Source organism: Spermophilus citellus (genome assembly GCF_964194105.1).
Source record: "Spermophilus citellus genome assembly, chromosome: 9".
NCBI lineage: Eukaryota > Metazoa > Chordata > Mammalia > Rodentia > Sciuridae > Spermophilus > Spermophilus citellus.
In genome coordinates this window covers 120,289,626-120,314,031 of record NC_138191.1, presented here as the reverse complement: position 1 = coordinate 120,314,031, position 24,406 = coordinate 120,289,626, and the positions used below count along the sequence as shown (strand labels likewise).

The window sequence follows — 24,406 nt, the reverse complement described above, 5'->3', positions numbered from 1 at the left end:
AATGGCCGCGGACCGGGAGGAAGGCGGGAAGAGAGGGAGAAGGCGGGCCTGGACGGCGGGACGCGTGCGTGTTTCCGGCTCCTCTGCGGAAGGGGGACTAGTGGAGCCGTTGGGCCCGACGCGACTCGAAGGAGCGGGGAGAGTGCGGGACGCTAGTGCGGAGCTTGGAGTGTGGGTCAGGGCCGGCGCAATGGGCGGGGAGCAGGAGGAGGAGCGGTTCGACGGCATGTTGCTGGCCATGGCGCAGCAGCACGAGGGCGGCGTGCAAGAGGTAACTGCCCGCGCGGCGTGGGCCCGCCTGGCCCAGCGGCCCTAGCCACGCTCCCCTTGCCCTTCTCTGCCTGTGCGAGCCGAGATCGACCCCTGGGTCTCGTGGGCACTTGGGATCTCCCGCACATTCTCGCCGTGCACCAGCTTCCGGTCCGGCCATCTCGCCGGGGGCTCACCCCTCTGGTATCAGTCCTGGCCTCTGGGCCTCTGGCGCTCTTCAATAGTTATATTTTAGAAATTCTGGCGTCCTCGAACTCGCCCCTGGATTTCCTCTAAAGCCGTAGGATACGTCCCTGGGTACTATCCACGCTTCTTGCCCCGTTTCTTCCTTGATGGCTGGAGCCGAAGAGCATCCTTTGAACTATCTCAGACATTGTAATTTTGCATCTACCCAGACTTGGAGCCAGCTTACCGTAGTGGGCGGGAGAACAGAGTGATGTTAGCACGTGGCCTTTTTAGGCTTTCGGGGGGGGATAGGAAACGTGTATTCGCAGTTGGTTTCCACCCCCTATCAACTGGAGACCTTTGCATTTGCCAGTCCTCAGTTTCCTTATCTGTGGGCTGGAACCGCGAATCCCTGTTTTCTTAAACTGGAAGAAAGTCGTGTTTTGAAGTGAAGGATAGTGAGTTCTCAGTAACAGGGCTTCTTTTCTTCATTCAACAAACGTTTGTCATGAGTGCTTAATCTGTGCTGGACATTTCCGTGACTGGATCCTGGAGACAGGAGTGGAAACCTTTCCTTGCCATCACAGAACTGGCAAAGAGCATTTTAAACACATAATTCCTATTGAGTGACCAGACCAGTAACACATAGTGTGTGAATGATAAGCATCAACTAGCACAGATTCTTTTTTTTTTTTTTTTAGTGCTGGGGATCAAACCTAGGGACTTGTGTATGTTAGGGCAACCACACAACCCCTGGACTACACATTCAATCCTGTACTTGGGGGTTTTTTGAACAGAAATAGGTAGGAAAGCCTGTTGATATCAGGGCAGAACTCTCGGTTCTGAAATGCAGCTGAGGGCCAGAGAGCGACAGGGATTTGTCTTATGATCATCTGCCAGTCTCTTGACTTAGGCAGGACCAGGCTCCTTAGGCCAGTGTACTTTCCACACTCCGTTGCTGTTTTTGTGGCTCACTGAAGACAGGTTTTCTCTGAGCTTTCCATTCCCCTTAAGTTTCTGTGGTAACCATGTATTTAAGGAGGAAGGTTTTGTTTTTGTTTTGTGGTGCTAGGGATTTAAACCAGGGCTTCACATGTACTTGGCGCATACATGCTGTACCCCTGGGCTGCATTTCCATCCGTTTTTAAAAGTTAAAAAATTTTATTTGGTGCTGGGGATTGAACAACCCAGAGGTGCTTTGTCACTGAACTACATCCCCAGTTCTTTTTTTGTTATTTTTTAATTTTGAAATAGGGTCCCACTAAATTGCTGAAGGTCTCACCAAAGTTGCTAAAACTGGCCTCGAACTTGAGATGATCCCTTTTTATTTTGGGGATAGGGTCTCACTGAGTTGCTCAGGCCATCCTGGAACTTGGAATCCTCCTGCCTCAGCCTCCCGAGCCCCTGGGATTATAGGCATGTGCCACCATTCTCAGGGTGGGGAGGGGAAGGTCTAATTTGCAAGTGTGAAAAGTCTTGGTGGTGCATGCTTATAATCTCAGGAGACTGAAGCAGGACTGAGAGTTCAAAGCCAGCCTCAGCAATTTAGTGAGGCCCTAAGCAACTCAATGAGACTGTTTCTAAATAAAATACAAAAAAGGGCTGGACATGGCTCAGTGGTTAAGTGTCCTTGGGTTCAATTCCCAGTACCAAAAAAAGAAAAGTCTACTTGTTTCCATTTTCCTAAGTTTTTGACACAAAATTGATTTTTAAAAAATCATTATTTCTTGACAAAATGGATTTGGGAGTGAATGAAATGAAAAAGTGTTTAAAAGCAGGAATTGGAACTGTTAGAGTCTAGCATCAGATTTAGAGCCACTTGAGAAATGCAGGTGTGGCACACCTGTAATCCTAGTGGCTCTGGAGGTGAGGCAAAAGGATCTCAAATTCAAAGTCAGATTCAGCAATTTAGTGAGGCCTAAGCAATTTAGTAAGATCTAATCGCAAAATAAAAAATAAAAAGGATTTGGGATGTGGCTCAGCAGTTAAGTGCTGGTGGGTTCAATCCCCCCCCACCACCAAAGAAAAAAAGAAGGGGGAATTTCCTGCATGCTAGGCAAGCACTCTACCTCTGGGCTGCATATCCAGTCATTTTTAAATTTTTACTTGAGACAGGGTCTCCCTACATTGTTGAGACTAACTTGTAGTCCTCCTCCTCTTAGCCTCCCTGGGATTATAGTTTGATGCGTAAATCCATCTCTTAATCACTTGGTTATTTGGTACTCCAACTGGAGATAGTTTATCTTAACCTTTGAAGTGGCTTCATTTGCTCCCCTCCTTCTGACTCTGTCCTAGTTACTTAGTAGACTCTTGATGGATTTTTTTTAATACTTTCTGGAGACAAAATCTGGGCCTAGGCATTTCAGGCCTGGATGTAGAAGAACAGTGTTCAATAAGCTCAGGCTGCTTCTAGCACTACAAGGAAAGTGAGGTGGGCACACAGATATAAATAAATGAGAACTCCGTCTTTCAAGTGATTTATATAAGGTTAGGGTAGGCTTCCTGGTGCAAATGGCTAAGGGGCTTGTTGGGAAGATGTCTCAGTCCGGAGATGCGGTGAAATAGTCAACCAAGTTCGCTCCTAGAGTAAGGAAGTGGCTTTGTGTAGTTGAGGGCTCTGATCCCCCATAGATCTAAGTCTTCTTCCTCTGTCTTTCAGCTTGTGAACACCTTCTTCAGCTTCCTTCGACGCAAAACAGACTTTTTCATTGGAGGAGAAGAGGGGATGGCAGAAAAGGTGAGTGCTGGGGACTCCTATCCCTTGGGCAAGTCTTTCTCATCAGAAGAAAAGCTGAGCTGAGCTGATCTCCTTTTGGCACGATAGGAACTTTTAGTGGAACCAAATGCCAGTGATTGGCAGAAGGGAAGAAGGTTGACAGTAAAGCCCCTTACTGGTGCTTTATCCACTTATTTCCCATAATTTTTTTTTTTTTTAATTCAGTGGTGGGAATTGAACCCAGGGTCTTGCTCATACTAGGAAGTGCTTTACTATTAAGTTACATTCCTATCCTTCTCTGTGATTTTTTTTTTTTTGTACTAGAGATTAAACCCAGAGGGGTTTAATCACTAACCACTGAGTTGCATCCCCAGTGCCCCCTCCCCTTCCTTTTTAGAAGCTGTAGATGGACATAATACCTTTATTTTATTTACTTTTATGTGGTGCTGAGGACTGAACCTGGTGCCCCACACGCACATGACCCCAACCCCCAGCCCCTGCCCTTTGATTTTCTATTTTGAGAGATAGGATCTCTCTACATTGCTGAGGCTGGCTTTTTTTTTTTTTTTTTTTTTTTTTTTTTTTTTTGGTACTGGTGATTAACTCAGGAACTTGGTCACTGAGTCACCTCCCCAGCCCTGATTTGTATTTGATTTAGAAACAGGGTCTCACTGAATTGCTTAGGGCCTTGCTATTGCTGAGGCTGGCTTTGAACTTGAGATACTCTGGCCTTAGCTTCCTAAGTCACTGGGATTATAGGCTTGTGCCACCGCTCCCTGCTGTTCAATGACTATTTATTGAATTCTTAATACTTTGTTCATGTTCAGTTCTAAGGTAAACCCTTCAGGATTACAATGTGCATATAGTCATGGTCTTGGTTTTTATGGATCTCGTAGGTGTAGCCAAAAAAAATTGTTGTGAACAAGTGGTGGGTGGAGGACAGTTGCTCTGGAGACACAAAACAAGGGCTAACCTACGGGCTTGGGAAAGGTTTCCTGAGGAAGTGATATTGGACATGTGAAGGTTGAGTTGGAGGAAGCTGGAAGAAGAGGGGTGAATTTTTTTTTCAAGGGGTGAACTCAATAACATTGAGGAATGGTGTTTTAGAACTGCCATGGGATGATGGTAGCTACGGGATAATAAATGTCTACTAGTCCCTTACAGGTTTTCACAGCCTTATCTAGGCTGTCTTCCCTTGGGATCACTCTTTCCCAGGAGATTGGTGAGACTCTTAGGTAGAAACCTATCTAGCATTGCCACTTGGTCATCATTTATAGCACAGTAGCTCTTCTGTTGACTACATACTATGCATAGAGCCACTGGATGCATCATTTCCAAGTGCAGAGGTTAAGAGCATGGGCTCTGGAGTTGGACAGATGTGTCTGTGGATCTTGCTCCCCCAATCCCTTCCACTTTACAACTGTGTGACCTTGTGACCACTTAGTTTCTGAGCCTAATTTTTCCTGCTTATGAGAGAGGCTAATCTTTACATCAGAGGACTGTTTGAAGGATTAAAAAAAGGTAATAATAGATGAAGTGACAGGCATATGAGAATACAGCCTATAATTTTTGTGAACTCCTTGGGGCCATATCTGTTTGGGATTTGGAATTCTTTGGGTTTTAGAAAGGCAAGATATACTGTGCATATACTGTGCATATTGCATATAGTGTACCCTGATCCAGGGGTCAGAAATAGCATCCTGTAAGCAAACGCATTAATATTTCTGCAGAGAAATCATATCAATTTTCATACCAAATGTGAGTAATCAATATTATAAATATCTACATACCACAAAAAATATAAAATGCTTTTAGTTTTTAATAACTTCTGGGGCTAGGAATTATGAATAAGGAATTGCAGACCTCAGTAAAGCCACGGTGATCAAATCAATGTAGTATTGTCTGAAAGGAGAAATGGACCAGTGAAGCAAAATAGAGAATCCAGAAATGAAGTCTAGTACCAGGATTTGAACCCAGGGGTGCTTAACCACTAAGCCTCACCCCCACAGGGCCCTGCTTTTTAATATTTTATTTAAAGACAGGGTCTTGCCAAGTTGCTGAGGCTGGTTTTAACCTTGTGAGCCACTGGGATTACTGGCATGTGCCACCATGCCTGGTGTTAGGGGCTTTCATGGAAATTTCATTACATAGGCATGATTGATTAGATCATTGGCCATTAAGCAGTCAGTTCAATCTCCACGTCCCCTCTCCATGTTGGGAAGTGGATCTGTGAGATCCAATCTTCTGATTCTGGGTGGTCTTATTGACAGCTAGTCTTTATCCTGAAGTTATATGTGTAGAGTCCTAACAAGAATGGCCTCATTAGAACAAAAGAGGCTCCTTTTACTTAGGAAGTTCAAAGGATTTAGGAGCTCTCTGTCAGAAACCTGGGGTGTGGACCAAATACTGCCCGTGCTTCTGATTGTCTCTTGTGTCCCTGTGGTGTTTGTTTATGCTTCTTTGTCCTTTGGAGTTCCTGTATGTTGGTAGGTGTATTTCAAGGTTTGATTTGCTCAAGGTGAGTGTTTTTGTTTTTCCTCTCCTGTGTTTATAGATGGTCATGTGTACTCCATGAGGAGCACACGATGTTTGGTTGTTTCTTTCTCCCTCTCTGTTTCTCTGTGGTACTGGGATTGAACCCAGTGTCTGGCCCTCTTAGGCCAGCACTTACCACTGACCCCAGCCTGATCTCCTTTGGTTGTTTCTTTTTGTGATGTTAACAATCACTAATCATTCCTAAATCTATTTCATTCCTCAAGGTTTGCAAAATGCTGTTACATTCTTACGTCCTTGGTAAAACTTTCCTCACCAACCATTTGGTTACCTGAGACCTGTCTTGAACTCATAGACAGCACACACAGGAAAAGCTCTTTCCTCACAGCTTTTGGGATAATTACTTGGTTCCCAATCCAAAAGTGATCAGTGAGGTGGGTTCCCCCTCATTTTTGTTATAAATTAATGAACTTGAGTAAACTGTGTTTAGGGCACTTGGAATTGTTTTTACTGAGTTAAGCCAAGAGGGAAATCTATGTCAAAGGACACGGGCTAGTTTGGCTCCTGATAATAATGTTGAGACTCAGCTCCAGTGCTAAGCCCTTGCTTGTGCATGCCCATATAGTAGTCTGTTTCTTTGTTATGCCATACCATACTTCCCAAATCCTTTGTCCTACTTTAATGTGAGTCTCCTTTCTCTCTGTCTGTCTGTCTGTCCTTGGCTCTCAGTAGAGGATATGCGGGGGTTCTTTGTGTCATTGTTCTTTAAATTTCCTGTGTTTTTACAGGTATAGTTCCCAATGGATTAGCATTTTAGCAAGAACTGTTTCATAAAATTCTTCCCTCAGAAAAGTGTTTGAGGTATTTTGGGTGCTACAAAGCGAAATCAGGCTAGGGTGGTGTTTCTAAGGGCCATATGTCAGAGACCTAGATGGTTAAATTCAAGGAGGAAAAGTGCTGCTGGAGGGGTTGAGGTGGAGTTCTGTGGTGCCCTCAGGAAGAGAGAGGGCACTTAGTTGGTGAGAATCAGGAAAGGTTTGGGGGAGGGTGCAGCACTGGAGTGGCCTGAAAGCTGAAGTGGGATTGGGATGGCTGAGGAGCAGGACAATGTCCCAGGTGCAGGAGGCACCGTGACAAGATGCACAGTAGGAAACTTGTGGTAGGGAAAAAATTCTAGAGGGAAATTCTTAATCCACCAAGAGAGGGCATACCTGTGACCTGCACAAACTGGGTCTGATCTGAGGAGGAAGAGGAACTCCCAGGAGGTCAAGGTCAACAAAGAGCAGACCAAAGGACCTGAGCAGAGAGGGGCTGAGGGTCTAGGGCTGCACTGTGGGCCGTGGGGGAGCTGGGGTGGTTCTGCACCAGAGCTGTTTCTGCTTTCGTTGGAAATCCAGACAGGGAGAGTGATAAGGCCCAGCCTGAGGTGGCCAGGATGGCAGAATGTTGAGTCTGGTAAGATTGGTACCAGGTGGATACTCACAGACTGAGACTGTGTCCTCAGGCACCTGGATGGGTGGTAGTTCTGCTCTTCAAGGTGGGAGCTTTAGGGGAGGAGAAAGTTGCCAAGGACACTGACTTGTGGGTGAAGGCGCAGAGACTCCAGGTTGGCTCTGGGCATCACAGCAGTGGCCCCCAATGATGTTCTGGTAGTTGCAGTGCTGGGGACTTTTGGGTCTGTGCCTTAGGTGAGGATCTGCCTCCTCTCACTGCCTCCCCAGGCATCCCCCAGCTGTTACCTTTTGGTCCTTCTCCAGGAGCCCGTTTTGGGCAATTGGGTGAAAGGCAGAGGTGAGTGTACTGTTCCAGCTCTTTGGCTGTGGTGTAGGGGAAGGGTGGGGTGGGGCAGGGCTAGGGGACAGGAGAATTGCTCAGGTAGGGAGGAATTCAGTAGGGTTGTTGTTGAGAATCCCCACCAGAGTCAGCACTATTGTCTACTCTTTGAATGTGTCCTCTCCCTCAACTGTATTGGGGTACCCTCTTTCTAGGGTGGTGGGTGGAGTTCAGGACCTCATGCCTTTGGGTTCAGTTTAAATGACTTTGCAGTCTGCCCTGGCCAGACTGATGAGAACCACTCTACTCCCCCTCACTCAGCCCAGCCAGGGAAAGCCTGTGCTCACATGTGCCCACCCAGCAGGCCCAGCCCCCTCAGACCCTTCCTCACCCTGCTGGACTGTTTTTTCTAGTCTAGTGACTGAAGCGTGACTCTATGATAGCCTCTTGGTTGGCACCTCTGTGGAGGCTGCCATACTGCCACGGATGTCCTTTTGGTAGGAGGAGCTAGGAGAAGGGGTCAGAGGCCACTGTGATTGGCCTTGACTCTTCATCTCTGCCCTCACTTAACCTCCAGGAGCTAGGAAGGTATAAGACAAATGGGATGTGACATGATTCACAGAACTAGGAGACGGGAGGGCCCTGTTCACGCCTCCCCTTGGCTGCAGATTGGTGAATGGCTTGAGTTCAAGGTCCCCCTGATTAGGGACTTGGGCAAGGCCCTGTGGTTGAACAGTCTGCTGTGTCACTGCCTCATGACCTGTTGTTCCTCTTGACAACAGAATGGCCCTCAGGTGGCTCATTTCTCACCCCTCCCCCATAGTTTTATTAACTCATGTGCTTTGTGGGGGCTTTTGGTGGCCTTCACCATTTCAGAGTATGGCATTCCTATGGTGTGGCATGTGGGCTGCATTTGGGTGTAGCCTGAGGAATGGATGCAGATGGATGAGAATCCATTGGCATTTGACAGAACCCCAGGTCTGACAGCCTGTGAGTGACTTCTGTGATCCTGAGCCTTTGCAGATCCTTTTCTCCACCTGCTCGGATTCAGAGGTGTTTAGAAGATGATTTTTATACCACTGATCACTTGGTGGGTATTCTGTGAGGCCTCCAGTACAGGTGTTCGTATGTGTGCCATGTATTGGTGGTCACAGGGTTGGGTAATGTGGCACCTGCTGAAGGACTGGAGGTAAAAGTCAAAGAGACATTTGAAGTGGTCTTGGAGAGTGAGTAGGAGCTTGCTGGGTAACCTGGGAGTGGGGATGAAGATGTTCTAGGCAAAAAATAGCACATGCCAAGGCTGCTTTTAGAGAGGCACAGAGAGATAACCTCAGGGTGACACTCAAGAGTTTCTGATTTAGTAGGTCTGGAGTGGGGCCTGAGATTTAGCATTACTAACGGGTTCCAGGTGATCCTGGGACTGTCAGTCAGGGGGGCCCCACTGGGAGCTGCTGGCCTGCCACTGTTTTTCTATTGTGTCGAAGTTGCTTCTCCCAATTCCCCCTAGTTTATGTACACACAAGCCCAGCTGGTCAAGGTTGTGGGAAGCCAACACATTATGTATGACTTGATGTACCCAAGCAAGGGACTGATTGTACCCAGCTCTTGATGAGTGCTTTCATATTCAGTCTTTCTGGTAGATAAGGAACCTGAGGCTTAGAAAGAGTCAAAGTTTTTCACTTGTGAAACCTCACAGCCAGATAGTGACAGGTGACAAGAGGGGTAGCACTTCAGTGTGGCAGGGAGGTCAGCTAGCAGGTTGTGGAATGGAAGCATCCTGGGAACGCTTAATGGGAGAGGAAGGGATTGAAATTGATTACTTGCTGGCTAGGGAGAGGGAGACCAGCCTCTTGCCTAGGAAACTTCTGGCTTCTGCTAATATGGCCATTCTGGTGTAGTGCTGCCTGAGTGGGGCTTTGCTTCAGGGGACAGGACACACATAGGTAAAAGAAGTAGAGGATCAACTGCCCCTTAAAGGGGCTGGCTAATGCTTGATTCTGCTTGTAACAGCTTTACTTTTTTTTTTTTTCTTTCATGTAGTGCTGGAGATCAAACCTAGGACCTTCAAGCATGCTAGGCAAGTGCTGTACTGCTAAGCTATGCCCCTGGCTCCAGCCTTTTTTTTTTTTGGTACCAGGGATTTAACCCACGTGCACTTAACCACTGAGTTGCACCCATAGCCCTATTTTATTTTGATTTTTTTTTTAATATTTATTTTATTAGGTGTAGATGGACACAACACAATGCCTTTATTTTTATGTGGTGCTGAGGATCGAACCCGGGTCACGACCATGCTAGGCGAGTGCTCTACCGCTGAGCCACAATCCCAGCCCCCCTATTTTATTTTAATACAGGGCCTCACAGAATTGCTTAGGGCCATGCTGGGTTGCTGAGGCTGGCCTTGAATTTGTGATTCTGGTCTCAGTCTCCCAAGTTCCTTGGATTACGGGCATACACCACTGTGCTAGGCTGAAGGTATTCTCATTATTACTCTGCGATAAGTGTACTATCTCCGCTTTACAGTCAAGGAAACAAGTTCTGAGTACAGTGCTTTGCCCAGTGCCCAGCAGGTAGAGATGAACTTGGACTTCAGGTCTTGGGACACTGTCCCCTGTTCTAATGCCTTACTGTCTTCTCTGCATTTTCCAGCTTATTACACAGACCTTTAACCACCACAACCAGCTGGCACAGAAGGCCCGGCGGGAGAAGCGAGCACGGCAGGAGACTGAGCGGCGGGAGAAGGCAGAAAGGGCGGCCAGGTTGGCCAAGGAAGCCAAAGCAGAGACCCCCGGGCCACAGATCAAGGAGCTGACTGACGAGGAGGCAGAGAGGCTGCAGCTGGAGATTGACCAGGTTAGGGTGGGCTTCCCTTTTTATCCCCCCTAGATTTCCATTGGCACTGGGAAGTGGGGACTGTGTTGCCAACTGCTGTACCCTTTGCCACAGAAAAAAGATGCAGAGAATCATGAGGCCCAGCTCAAGAATGGCAGCCTTGGCTCACCAGGGAAGCAGGTGAGATGGATTGTTGACACTTGGGACTAGTTAGAGACTTGAGAACTAGCCTTTCTCTAGTCCTCTGGAATGCCTTCCTTTACCATCCTCTGACACCTAGCTTTAGGGATCCTCCGCAGATTTCAAGATCTGATTCACATAGAACACATGGATATCGGTTAAAAAACAAAACAGCTCCCACTAGCCTTAGACCTTACGTAGAAAGCCTAATATCCTGAGAGGGCAGTGCCTATATAGGGCACCATCCAAAGTAGGCTGGGGTCTGTGGGTACAGCCATGTCCTTTGTCACATGGTATAATAGTTTTGAGTTCTTCTTACAGATCAGAACTAGTTTTACCTCTGGTTCCTGGTGGATTAGGGTATTGGGTCTATCTACCTCTGCATGAAGTGGGCAGGGGCCAAGTCTGTTTTGTGGCTATATGCCCAGTGCCAGCTGTGGGCCTGGCCCAGTGGAGTTTGGTCTTTGTCTGAGCACCTCCGATTGTGAGCAGGAAGCTGAGGAGGAGGAGGAAGAAGAGGACGAGAAGGACAAAGGGAAACTGAAGCCCAACCTGGGCAATGGGGCTGACCTGCCCAACTACCGCTGGACCCAGACCCTGTCGGAGTTAGATGTGAGTGACTGGAGCCAAGGGTGGAGGTCAGGGAACCAACCTGGGGTCTTGGTGGCCCCTGGGGACCCCTCCTGACTGTCTGTGTCCATGCAGTTGGCAGTGCCCTTTCGTGTCAATTTCCGGCTGAAGGGGAAGGACGTGGTGGTGGATATCCAGCGGCGGCACCTCAGGGTGGGGCTCAAGGGGCAACCAGCAGTCATTGATGGGGAACTCTACAACGAAGTGAAGGTGGAGGAGAGCTCCTGGCTCATTGAGGATGGCAAGGTGGTGACAGTGCATTTGGAGAAGGTGCGTGAGGTCTGGTTTCCTAGCACAGGTGCTGACAAGAGGGGTAGGGACCTGTTGATCCACTTGGGCCATACTAGGGGACTTTGGAATCAGCAAAGAGCTGTGATTGAGAGTCAAGAGTTGAACCCTGTTTGGTGCCAAGTCTCTGCCTTTCCATCAAGTTTGCACATGCTTTCAGTTCCGCACATACTTGAACCCCTACTCTGTGCATGTGCTTGCTGTTCTAAGGACTGGAGAGAAGAGTGAGCAAAATGTAGAAAAGTCTACCCTCAGGAAGCCGACCTTCTCTACCTCACTGCCTTTCCAGAGCTGAGACACAGCAGTAAATAAAAGGGGTCTCTATCAAGGGACATATTTTTTGCAGTACTGGAGTTTGAACCCAGGGCTTTGCACATGCCAGACAATCAAGTACCACTAAGCTATACTTCCAGCCCTTTTTAACTTGAGACAGCATTTCACTGAGTTGCCTAGGCTGGCCTTGAAGTGCCATCCTACTGCCTCAACCTCCCAGTTTGCTGGGATTAATACCCATGTCACCAAGAAGCCTGGTTTCACTCTTTAGCTTCTTTCCCTCCACCATGCATGACTGTCTCCCTCCATACTTTTATTTTTTGGTTCGGGGAATGAACCCAGGGGTGCTTAACTACTGAGCTACATCTGCAGCCCTTTTTAATTTTGAGACAGGAAGTAGCATAGGGCCTCAGAGGCTGGCTTTAAACTTGACCCTCCTGCCTTAGCCTCCTGAGCCACTGGGATTACAGGTATTTGCCATAGCATCCAGCTTTTTCTTTCCTTTATGATGCTGTTTGTCACTGTTGGCCTCTGTGTCTGTCTCCCCCAGCTGCTAGGAAAGCAGAGGTCTGGCTTATCTATATTTCTGGTCCCAGCACAGGCTTGTGCGAGTCTCAGGTACAGGATGTGGATGGGAGGAAATTTGGTTCTGAAATGGTTGAAGGGTGATTGCTGAGGCAGAGTGAAGGTCCCCAGCTTGCTACCACTGGGTGTCCTTTTCTTTACAGATTAATAAGATGGAATGGTGGAGCCGTTTGGTGTCCAGTGATCCTGAGATCAATACCAAGAAGATTAACCCTGAGAACTCCAAGGTGAGCCCTGGCTGGTTGGAAGAGCTTTGGCAGGGAGGTGAGGGACCTTAGTCTTAGACATTGACCTTCACTGTCCTTGCCTGCCTGCAGCTATCAGACCTGGACAGTGAGACACGCAGCATGGTGGAAAAAATGATGTATGACCAGAGGCAGAAGTCCATGGGGCTGCCCACATCGGATGAGCAAAAGAAACAGGAGATTCTAAAGAAGTGAGCAACTCAGATGGGGACTTGGGTAGGGTGGGTACCTGAAGCTCAGACCTGGGTGACAGTAGTGAGTGGGGTCACCCAGCAGGACTTAGGGGTTGCCCTGCCCCCTTCCAGCATGAGCCAGCCAAGTTTATGGTTTTATGACCTTGACTTATCTACCCTTATCAGTTGCTGAGGTCACTCTTAGGGCAAGGCTGACTCAGTAGGAAGCAAGGGGTTACAGGCAGTTGTTGCCACCTACAGGAAAAGTGTGTCCAGTGTTGGCACCTGTTTCCAGCCACAGGGCCTCCAGTGGGCCTCAGACACCTGGGACCCCACCCCTTCCCAGCCTGACTCCAGATTTCCTAGGGTTCTAAAGAGGTTAGACCTGACTTCTAAACTGGGAGACCAAACTGGCTTAGGAGGACTGCCTGTTTGACCTTCTCCTTCCACTTCTCCAGGTTCATGGATCAGCATCCAGAGATGGATTTCTCCAAGGCCAAATTCAACTAGCTCCTATGTTTGCCTCCCTGAACTCTTGGGGTTGAGCCCCCAGCCATCCAGCTTCTTTCTCCCTGGGACCAGGGAGCCTCAGGGCTGGGGCAGGCATAGGACTGGCCCAGGCACACAGGTCCTGGGGCGTCATGGGAGAAGGGCTGGGGCCTTGGGGGTCTTGCCCTCCCCAGTTGGCCTACTGTTACACATTAAACCTCTTCACCCAGCTCCACCTGTGTCCTTTCCTCCTTCTGGCCTTCCCCTGGGGCAGGCCTCTTTTGGCTGCTGCTGGGAGATAGGTTTTGGCTTTTAGCCCAGATTCTGCCATGTGACCTAGGGCAAGTCCTTTCCCCTCATGGGGCCTCAATTTCTCCTCCTCTCTTGGAGGATTAGGACAAGGTTTTTAGTCTGTATGGCTCCAAGCAAAGGAGAGTTTTTCTGGCTACAGAGAGCAGGACGTATGTCAGATTCTCAAAGGAGCCCATGAACCAGCAAAGATTAAGGCCAGCTGGACTTAATTGATTTTATTTTCATCTCTGAGAGTCCCTCCACCACCCCCAGTCCTGAATCAAGTATTTTTCCAACTCTGGACTGTTTCCCAGGGCAAAAGAGCAACAAGGCCTTGGTGACACTGCCTAGCTCAGGTGAGGGAGATGGGATCACCCATGCCTTAGATTTGTTCTGTGTAGTACAGGGACCTGCCCTAAAGTATAGGGTAAAGTCTGGTAAGGCCCTACTGTTTTTGTCTCTCATCTGGACATGTGCAGTGTTTTAAGGCCTCAGAGCCTTAAAGGACATGTTACCTCTGTCCAGCCCCAGTACCTTTAGCTGGCCCTGCCCTGCTTCTGCCAGAGGGTAGAGGTCATTGCAGGCACTGTAGAGGTTACTGCAGCACTTACCTTTGTCTCTTTCCCAAATTTGATAAATCCTGTTTTGGGGGAATGCAGATGATAGTTCACAAGACTAGAAAAAGGTACTTTATGGCTGAGGCTGGAGTGGAGGGACTGGTGTCACTCTCCTACTCTGGTGCTCTGCAGCTGGTTGGATGGAAATCAAATCCAGAGAGGACCTGACTACTAGACAAATGCTGCCACTGAGCTACATACACCCCAGCCTGGTTTTATTCTCAGGCCTTGACCTAGATGGAACAACAGAGCCTAAGGAAAGGGCCCAGTTAGATTGCAGGAGCTACAACTGGGCCCCGTGGTCATAGCCCTAGGGGAGTATCCTGTGTATCTAATAGGAAACTGGACAAACAAGTAGTTTGTCTAGTCACTTTCCAAAGGGTGCCCATGGGGACATAAAAAGGGCTGCAGATAAAGGGGTAGGAATGGAAGACCATGGACATCTTCCAGCTTGTTTATTAGTTGAAGATGGGTTGGTGGACCTGCCCCAGTCTCTGCTGAATGGATCCTATTAGACATGCCTGTTTGAGGAGCAGTGAAGGATAGGCTGGATGCTGGTGCCCAAGCAAGGGGAGCCTCCTGCTGTCCCAAGGTTAGCTTCCAGGTCCAGAGCCGCAGTTACTACCTCTGTGACCCACTAGTTCCTTGACTTTTCAGCCCCAGGTTCCCTTATACTCTAGGGTTGCAAGAAAGGCCAAGGTAACTGAAAACCACTGTGCTGTTAGCACAGGGAAGAGGTGGAGGGGAGCAGCAGGGTTAAGCTGGGTGGGGGCTGCTGACAAATGATCAGGGATTTGGGGGGACTGGGCTGGCTGACAGGCCACCCTGCAGGCAGTGGACAAGGGGAGCAGCAATGGTGCCAACAAGCACCCCTAGAACTGAGAAGTCCAAAAGCTATTCAGGTACCACACTATTCTTGGAACACAGGCAGTATTGCTTCACATCATGACCTCAACTCTGCCACACAGCCCAGCCTCATACCCATGTCCTGTCTCCTGGGCAGCCATTAGGCAAGGCAAAGCAGGCAGAAAGGACTATGTTGTAGCCCAGATTATAAGATAGGAGTCCATTACCTTTGTACTTTCAACTGTGGTGGTTAGCTAGAACAAACTGCTCAACAGCATAAGGTGAGGTGGGCACTGCCCACCCACAACTCAGTCTACTTAAGCTTCAAGTTTGCAATGATGACTGCTTAGGGTGACATTACGAGGACAGAGTTGGGATTCAGTCCTGGAAGATAACTTGTCTTTGTTTTCCATGATCGATCCACAGAAAGGAATAGGTCCAGGCAGGGGTCAGGCCAGCTGGGGATGTGGGCACTTTGGCCCTGTGAAATGCACATGGTCCAGGAAGCAGTCAGTGAAGGCAGGAAGAGCTAGAGTGGGCACTGCTTCTGGCCTCACAGTCCAGCCTCCCTCAAAGAAGGTCCTGATGCCTCTTTATTTTGTAGGCTACGTTGCTCCCAAGAAGGGTTGTGCTGCTGTACCCAGCAGGGATTAGCAGTACACCTGGAGCAGGGGTGCCCCTGAGGAGTCTGTGTCAGTGCCCTGGAAGGCCGAGTCATGGCTGGCTGGGTACCCTGGTGGGAGGAGGAAACAGGCTGAGAGAGGGCAAAGAGTTCATCCAGGGCCCACTGCCAGGGAGAAGCCTGATGAGAAGGAACAGAGCAGGGCTTGAGCCTGGTCAAGTCACTCAGCTTGGGTGACTTTTTTTTTTTTTTTTTTTTTTTTTAATTTTAAACATCTGAATCCTAGCCTCCTTCTCCCAGGGGGTTGTTGTGAAGGCCCAGAAGACAGTAGAACCACACAGGGTGCCTTTGTAACAGAGGCTGAAGACTGGAATTGGGATTGGGTCCCTTCTAGCCCATCTTTTCCGAGCACCTCCTGTTTGAAGCCAGTTTATAAAACTGGGATGAGTTTATGGCTGCTCAGCCCCCTTGTCCCTTTCTGACCTTATCCTCCCCATCCCAAAAAGTAGCTGGGAAAGGGGCATGTGTGGGGCCCCTAGGATAGTCCCCCACCCTCTGCATTCCTTGTGGGATCAGGACCACACCTGGGGTTCCATATGGCCTCAGCTTCCGGGCGATGGCATCTGCTGTTGTCTCCTGGGAGATCTGCACTGTCAGTTCTAGGAAGGGAACATAAGGGAGCAGTGATCATTTCACATTCTTTTATCCCCACCCCCTAATTCGGTTTGCTGCCTATTGAGGGGTCACTCAGCCTGGGTAGGGCTAGAGGAATAATGCTTAAAAACAAGGACACAGATAAACTGCATGTGTGCATGTCAGTTGCTGTGGTAGATGGGCAGGTGGGTCTTTTGGTTACGCCAGGCTATGTTAGAGGTTCAAGTTCATATGGGCCCCAGGCTAGGTCTGGAAGCTACTGGGCAAGTAGTAGTGGAGGAGCCTATTAGGTCAAATAGTTGACTGGGTGGGTCATTGCACTTCTGGGACAGAGCAATGACCAGAGAGCTCGCAGGGTCTGCATGCTCCTCTCAGCCTTTCTCAGATCTCACTGGGAAGGGCCAGAGTGGGAGCTGGGGAGTGGAATGCACGGGAGAAAGGAAGACCCACAATGGCCCAAGACCCCAGTCCAGCCCCTCCTTTGGCCAGAGCCTTCCCTACTCTGACTCTCTGGTCCCACCTACCATCCTGGCTGAGACCTGAGCCCACCATAGTCTCATGGCCACTGTCAGGGGCAGCAGCTGGGGCTGCAGCCCGGGTAGAGCGCCCCTCTGAGGTCTGTGGGCGGGCGCGGCTCTTTCGGGTACTAATGCGTATAATGCCGCGCACCAGGCGGCCCTCGGCGTCCTGCTCGTCCAGGTGGTAGTCCTGCGTGATGCTGCTGATCAGGTCCGAGATCTTACTGGTCTTCTCCAGGAACACCGTGTCCGACGTGCATTTGGCCAGCTCGTCGATCTGGTGTACGCTGAACAGCTCGGTCAACTTCTTAAATATGAGCACGTCGATTTCCCGGCTCGACATGGAGCCGCTGCCCATCTCCGGCAGGTCCAGGTCCGACTCGTGGAAAGAGTAGTACTCCTCTGAGCCTCGGGGACTGCTGGCAAGGGTGCTCGGCAGGCTGTGCCGCGTGGGAGGGGGCTGGGCCAGTGGCTCCTTGCAGCAGGAGTCCGAGTCCGGAGCTGGGGAGGTGGTGCTGCGGTAGGGGTACACAGGGACGCCTTTGAGCTTGACATCAGGGTAGCTGAAGCTGCTGCCCACGGCAGACTTGAGCCGCTGGCCATCCCGGCGGCTGGGGGGTGGGCGGTCGGGGCTGGGGGGTACTCCATTGTGCTCCTTGGCCCAGCTGGCCTCAGCAGCCTCCTCAGTGGAGTCCCCAGCAGACAAGCAGGGGCTGCAGCGCCGCACACAGGCCCCGCAGCGCTGGAGGCAATCCCGGCAGCGGCTGAAGCAGAAAGCAGCCCGACACCAGTCCCACCCCCAGGGACGCCAGAGCAGGCAGCAGGCTGGGGGCTCGGTGGCCGGCTCTGCAGAGCCCGAGATGAAGGTAATGCTCTCTGGCCCATGGTGGCCAGGGTCCTTGGGGTCTGGCCTCCGGGTGCGGCGGCCTGGTGGGTGCTGCGGTGTTTCATTATAGGCCTCCAAGCATAGCTCTGTTGGCTGCTCACAGGGTCCCAAGCGAGGTGGCCCAGATGATGGGCGGGGCTGTCCTGGCCGGGGCATGGCTCACTGCATGGTCTCCTGCAGCCAGGTACCTGCCGGGAGAAGCCAGGAAGAAGTCAGGACGGGAGGTCAGGGACAAGCTCCCGCCGGCCATCCTAAAGAGAATAGACTTCTGACTTCTGAGAGGCCAAGCGTGCTCATTAACCATCTGTTTGTGCTCTTCTCTCCCCAAAGAGAAACTTTTTTGGTCTGACCCAAATTTCAAAAATCTCCTGGGACTTCACACCCACCGAATGACTACTTAAACTAAACAAACAAGGGGGCTGGGGCTGTGGCTCAGTGGTAGAGTGCTCGAGTAGCATGCATGAGGTACTGGGTTCGATCCTCAGAACCACATACATAAATAAAGATATTGTGTCCACCTAAAACTCAGAAATAAAATAAATATTAAAAAATAAACTAAACAAACAACAAAAACCCAGAAAACAAGTGTTAGCAGGATGTAGAACAGAGCCCTGTGTGTTGCCGGTGAGAGCAAAAATGGCCAAGTACTGTAGGAAACAGTATGGAGTTCCTTAAAAATTTAAACATAAGGGCTAAGGACATAGGTCAGTGATAGAGCATTCAATCCAGCATTCATGGGTTCCATCCCTGGCACTGAAAAAAATATTATTTTATAAAACACAATTACCATATATACCAGCAGTTCCAGTTTCCGGCATACTCGAAAACCTTGAAAATGGTCTTGAATATCTATTTGTATATAATGCTCCCAACAGCATTATTCACAGTAGCCATGAAGTGAAAACAACCAAAAATGTTCCATGAATGAATGAATGGCTAAAGAAAATGTGGTCTATGTAGACAATGAAATATTATATGGCTTTAAAAAGGAATGAAATTTGGGCTGGGGATGTGGCTCAAGCGGTAGCGCGCTCGCCTGGCATGCGTGCGGCCCGGGTTCGATCCTCAGCACCACATTCCGCCGAGAACTAAAAAATAAATATTAAAAATTCTCTCTCTCTCTCTCTCTCTCCCCCCACACACACTCTCCCTTTAAAAAAAAAAAAAGGAATGAAATTTGGGCTGGGATTGTGGTAGAGCACTTGCCTAACATATGTGAGGCACAGGGTTTGATTCTCAACACCACATGAAATAAATAAAATAAAGATATTGTCTATCTACAGCTAAATTTTTTTTTAAAAAGGAATGAAATTCTGATAATACTACAAAATGCTTAACCCTTGTAGACATTATACTAAGTGATGTAAGCCAGAAAGCAAAGAATAAATATTGTATTGCACTACTTAAATATATCAAATAGTTGGGGACAGTGGTGCATACCTATATCCCAGCTACTCAAGAGGCTGAGGCAAGAGGATCACAAACTCCACGCCAGCCTCAGTAACTTAGCAAGACCCTGTCTCAAAATAATTAGTTTGGTGGTAGAGCATCCCTAAATTCAATTCCTAGTACTGCAAAAATAAATAAATTAATTAATATCCAGAATAACTAAATTCATAGAGACAGAAAGTATAATGGTGGTTGCTAGGAGCTGGGGCAGAGGGAATGGGGAATTAGGGTTGAATAGGTAGACTTTCATCCGGGGACGATGAAATTCTGGAGATGGATGGTGGTAATAGTTGTGTAAGAATGTGATTGTACTTAATATCATAGAACTGTAAGCTTAAAAGTATTTTAAAAAGCTGGGCACAATGGCGCACACCTGTAATCCCAGTGGCTCAAGAGGCTGAGGCAGAAAGATCATGAGTTCAAAGCCAGCTCAGCAACGTAGTGAGGTGCTAGGTGACTCAGTGAGACTCTATCTCTAAATAAAATATAAAAAAGGCTGAGGATGTGGCTCAGGGGTTAAGTGTCCCCGCGTTCAATCCCTGGTACAAAAAAAAAAAGTGGTTAAAAAATATTAAAATGATAATTTTAATGTATATTTTACCACAAAACAGAAAGATTTCTCAGGATCTCACTTTATGAGAAATGGACACCTTGGTTCCTTCCTACTATTGGGAAGCGTGGCACAGAGCTGCTGAAGGACTCAAGAAATGCCTTTCTATCCACTTGCTATGAAACCTGATCACTAGCACTTTCCCTTCCTTCTTTTTGTCCTTCATATCAGACATGGGAAAGTAATAGGTCCCCTGTCTGACTCAGCTGCACTCCTAAACAATATTTAACACCAAGAAGTTTTGCTTCCTCTGATTAGAAAAAACTGAGACACAAAATACATCTTAATTCTCTTTCTGACTTGGTTGCTAGGAGGCTCAGAGCTAAGACTTTATTCACTTATAAATACTGAGCCTGGCTCTATCAGGCACTGTAGAAGATTAATGAACTATAGACCCTGTACTTGGTGATTCACACATGCTTTTGTAGAAAAACAGATTCTTTTTTTTAATAAATAATTTTTTAAGAGAGAGAGAGAGTATTTTAATATTTATTTTTTAGTTTTTCGGCGGACACAACATCTTTGTTTGTATGTGGTGCTGAGGCATGCGGGCCACACGCATGCCAGGCGAGCGTGCTACCGCTTGAGCTACATCCCCAGCCCGAAAAACAGATTCTTAAAAGCCTGTAAGGTAGAAGATGTAAGATATAATGAGGCATTATGGGAATAAATAGCTACCTGAGGAAGAATAGGCAGTGGTGTATTTGGGAAGTCTTTTTTTGTAGGGGCTGGGGATCAAATCTAGGGACTCTCTATCACTGAGCTATATGCCCAGCCTTTTCATTTTTTATTTTGGGACAAGGTCTCACTAAGTTGCTGAGGATGGCCTTGAACTTGTGATCCTCCTGCTTTGGCCTCATGAGCCTCTGGGATTACAGGCTTATGCCTCTGTGCCTGGCTTTGGGAGGGTTTTTGATCACATATAAGGATTTGCTGGGCACTAACTGTCCTTAGCCTATATTTTCTGAGATACTATTCTTTATCTTTTTGTCCCTGATTTAATGACACTGGGGTCCCAAAACCTGGTGAAGTGTGAGGAAGAAAGGACTGAGCACCAAGATATCTTTTTTCTAGTTCCATTCTGGCCCTTATAAGTTGTGTGCCATCAGCAAAACAATGCCATCTCCCTGAACAGGCCCACCATCTTCTCTAACCATTAAGGACCTTTAAGGCTACCTCCTTCCCTACTACTTGCAGCCAATGAAAACTTTGAAGAAAAAAAAAAACCCCACAAATTAGAGAAATCTGGCAGACACCACTTTAATCAAATGATCAAAGTTAATATAACTAATAATGTGATGAAATGACATCAAGTGCCTCCTGATCCTATGCACTAAGAAGGACCCACCACTACAAAGCACACCTGATGAAATGATTATCCTGAATGTGATCATGAGGACACGTAAGACTAGCCCAGTTTGAGAGACATGATAACACATGCTGTGTGATCCTGGATAGAACTGGGGAAAAGGAGGAAAATTTGGAAAACCAGCTAATGTGGATAATTATTATTTTTTTTTAAAGAGAGAGTGAGAGAGGAGAGAGAGTGAGAGAGAGAGAGAATTTTTAATATTTATTTTTTAGTTCTCGGCGGACACAACATCTTTGTTGGTATGTGGTGCTGAGGATCGAACCCGGGCCGCACGCATGCCAGGCGAGCGCGCTACCGCTTGAGCCACATCCCCAGCCCCTAATGTGGATAATTATTGAAATTAGAAAACAGACTAGCTAATGTGGATAATTATTTAGTAGTAATATGCCAATATTAAATTTTCTGAATTTGCTATAATTATTTAAGATACTGTTCTTATTCTTAGGCAATATACACTAAAGCACTTAGGGGTTTAGATGCACCTCTGCAACCTAATCTCAAATGGTTCAAACCAACCAACAAAAACCTAGAGCTAGAGGGAGGAATGTTGGACAGTGGAGGGGTGAGGAGGATACAGGAGTTTTTTTTATTCCTGCAACTCTTCCACTCCACAGGTCACACAGCACTCCTCCTGCATGGACCTGGAGAACCCCTAGTCAGATGGAAACCCCTCCCCACAGCCTTCACCTGGGCTCTGTGGGCTGGGTCAGCCTTGTGCCATCTGTTTTAAGATGAGCCTCTCTCCCCAAGAACCAGGACCCAGAAGGGCAAGAACTGTGCGGGCTCCCTTTCTGTTTCAGCGTGTGGAGCAAGGTCAGGTTCAGAAGGTATTTCAGGAAACAGACACATTTTATAGGACAACAGGGTAGAATTAGGACCACTGGGTAGAAGAAAAAGGCCATAGGCTGACCAGAGTGGGGACCAACAATCCAGAGGAGAGGGTATGTGAAATCTCATCTCTGAAATTGTAATAAGTGACTTTAAATTCAGGGGCACCTGATTAAAAATCTTTGCCATGGTTTGAGCAATGTGGGGTTGGGCACAGACTTATTTATTCTCTCTCTCTCTCTTTTTTTTTTTTTTTTAACCAGGGATTGAACCCAGGTGCTTAACCACTGAGCCACATCCCCAGCCCTATTTTGTATTTTATTTAGAGACAGGGTCTCACTGAGTTGCTCAGTGCCTCGCCAGTGTCAAGGCGGGGTTTGACCTCACAATCCACCTGCCTCAGCTTCCAGAGCTGCTGGGATTACAGGCATGCAACACCATGCTTAACCCATTCACTGAATTTACAAATATTTACTGAAGGCCTACTACATGCCAGACATCGTCCTAAATTCTGTGAATACAGTGATGAAACAGACAAAACTCCCTGCCTTGAGAGTTTAGAGAAAGTGATTATTGATGGCTTACATTGTTCTAACTGCTTTGTCTGTAATAAACCAATTAATTCTGACCACTCTCTTTATGGTATTATATACAGAAGCACAGAAAGGTTAAATAAGTTGTCCATAGCCACACTTTTATTTGTACCCAATTGTCCTGGCCCCAGACTCTCATCCACTTCCATCCCAGTTCTCAAAAGAGGGCTCTTGACAACCATCCCAGCCCATTTGTTACTTGTAAGGAAAGAGGCAGTCAAAGCTACCAGCTCTGTGGACAGCCTGTGTCCCAGGAGGCCCACATGGGGACCCCTGAGTATTCTAGGCTCAGGCCTTCATCTGGAGTGTGGGATGATCTACACTGTTCAACCATACTGAGCTCTGAATTTGTAAGAGCATCAGGAGTTACTGGTGATGGGCTGGATCACTGTCTCCTTCCCCACCTCCAACCCTTTAGGACTTGCTACTGTTGATTAAATTAATCCAACATATTTATTGTTGGGCCCAGCACTATATTAAATGCTGAGGATATAGCAGTGAATGTTCAGGAACAGGCTCTAGCCCAAGAGGACTTTCACAATTGCCCTGTACTATACCCCCACTTTACAGATCCGAAACCTGAAGCTGAGAGAGGTGAAGTGCCTTGTCACAAGACACCAAGCTGAAAAGGGATGAAGCAGTATTTATGCTATGTTCTGCCAGGCTCTGGAACCCATGCATTTTGCTCTGTGCCATGCACCTCCAGTAGGGTGGGATGATGTGGGGACCAAGACCTGGGGTCAGTGCCTGGCTTCTGTTTCTCCTCCTGAAGTCAGTCTATTTCTTGCAGGGTATATCTTCCCCTCCTTGCAGTTACCCCCCCCACCCCCGTCTCAATCTTAGGAACACTCTCTTGGTTTAGTGAGTGAGGGAGGCCTCTATTTTGGCTGGGGGCAGGACTCTTTGGCCTCAGGTTCCTCATCTTTTAAATAAGGAAAGAGAGTACCTTCGTGGTCTTCCTATGAAGAGTCAATGAAACACAGTGTACAGGGGTTTAGCAGAGTGCCTGGCATCTGAGAGGAGCTCAGTCACTGAGCACTCCAAGGTACCACAGAGATGATCCCGAGCTCAGCCCACTTCCCACTAATGCTTCGCCTTTCCGCCATAGTCCCCACGAACGGATGCACTTCAGTCCTGGACCCTCCTCCCAGGGACCCCAGGGCAGTCCGGTCGCAGCAACCTCTGTCCCACCCCTGTGCCCAGCCAAGCCCAAAACCCGGCGGGAGGAGCAGCCCCGCTCACCAAACAGCCCTCGGCTCGGGCGGGGGGCATCCATGCACCTTCAGTGTCCCGCCGCAAAGGAGCAGCCCAAGACTCCCTGTCCGTGGGCGCCTGGTCCTGGGTCAAGGGGAGCCAGACCCTGCGCTGCCCGGGACGGGCGCAGCCTCTTGCCAGCACTACCCTCGGGGCGAGCGCCACCCCTGCAGCTGCACGGCCTCCGCCCGCGGGCAGACGCAGCCGCTCCCGGGTCCTGACACCGGTCCTCGGAGTGAGCTCAGCCCTTGCCCCGACGCCGTTCCCACCCTCGGGCGAGCGCGGCTCCCGCACCCAGTCCCCAGCCCTCGGGCGCGCACGGCCCCCTCGCCCCACTCTGCCTGCCCAGCCCCAACGCCTGCTCAGGCCGCTCCCGGGCCCGGCCCGCGCACCCCGGAAGTGGGAGGGCAGCCCCCGGGGGACGGAACCTGGGACCCTCCCCCGTTCTGGCGCAGCCTCGAGGGGCTCCCCCCCTGGCGCCGCCCCAGTTCGCGCCCCCTCGGGCCCGCGCGGGGCTTACCTGTCCCGCCAGGTGAGCGGCCTCCGGCTCAGCGCTTCCCCCGCCCCCTTCGCCGCTCACCTGGGGCGCAGGTGAGCGTCTCGCGGGAGCGCTCCACGGGCCGCCGCTGGGGACACACTTCCTGCCTCCGCGAAGTGCTGCCGCCGCGCACCTGGGCTGAAGCCCCGCCCCGGGGCGCTGGGCGGGCACCTGGGCTGGGCCCCGGCGCTCAGCCGGACGGCCTAGCCCGGAGAG

The 24,406-nt window shown here is 49.0% G+C and overlaps 2 protein-coding genes across 2 annotated transcripts; one reads left to right on the top strand and one right to left on the bottom strand.

The window, feature by feature from the left end:
• The first annotated feature begins 77 nt into the window (after positions 1–77).
• On the top strand, positions 78–13,343 carry NUDC (nuclear distribution C, dynein complex regulator). Its single transcript, XM_081307858.1, has 9 exons — positions 78–271; positions 3,095–3,172; positions 10,067–10,270; positions 10,364–10,429; positions 10,922–11,041; positions 11,135–11,329; positions 12,349–12,432; positions 12,523–12,641; positions 13,082–13,343. Exons 1-9 carry the CDS (start codon positions 191–193, stop codon positions 13,131–13,133), a joined length of 999 nt encoding a protein of 332 aa, XP_081163984.1. The 5' UTR covers positions 78–190; the 3' UTR covers positions 13,134–13,343.
• A 2,173-nt stretch (positions 13,344–15,516) lies between these two features.
• On the bottom strand, positions 15,517–23,934 carry KDF1 (keratinocyte differentiation factor 1; the record flags this gene model as incomplete). Its single annotated transcript, XM_081307419.1, has 4 exons — positions 23,641–23,934; positions 16,667–17,734; positions 16,073–16,147; positions 15,517–15,599 (listed from the first exon to the last, which is right to left on the bottom strand). The coding sequence occupies exons 2-4, from the start codon at positions 17,700–17,702 to the stop codon at positions 15,517–15,519; spliced, it is 1,194 nt and encodes a 397-aa protein (XP_081163545.1). The 5' UTR covers positions 17,703–17,734; positions 23,641–23,934.
• Positions 23,935–24,406: the final 472 nt, after the last annotated feature.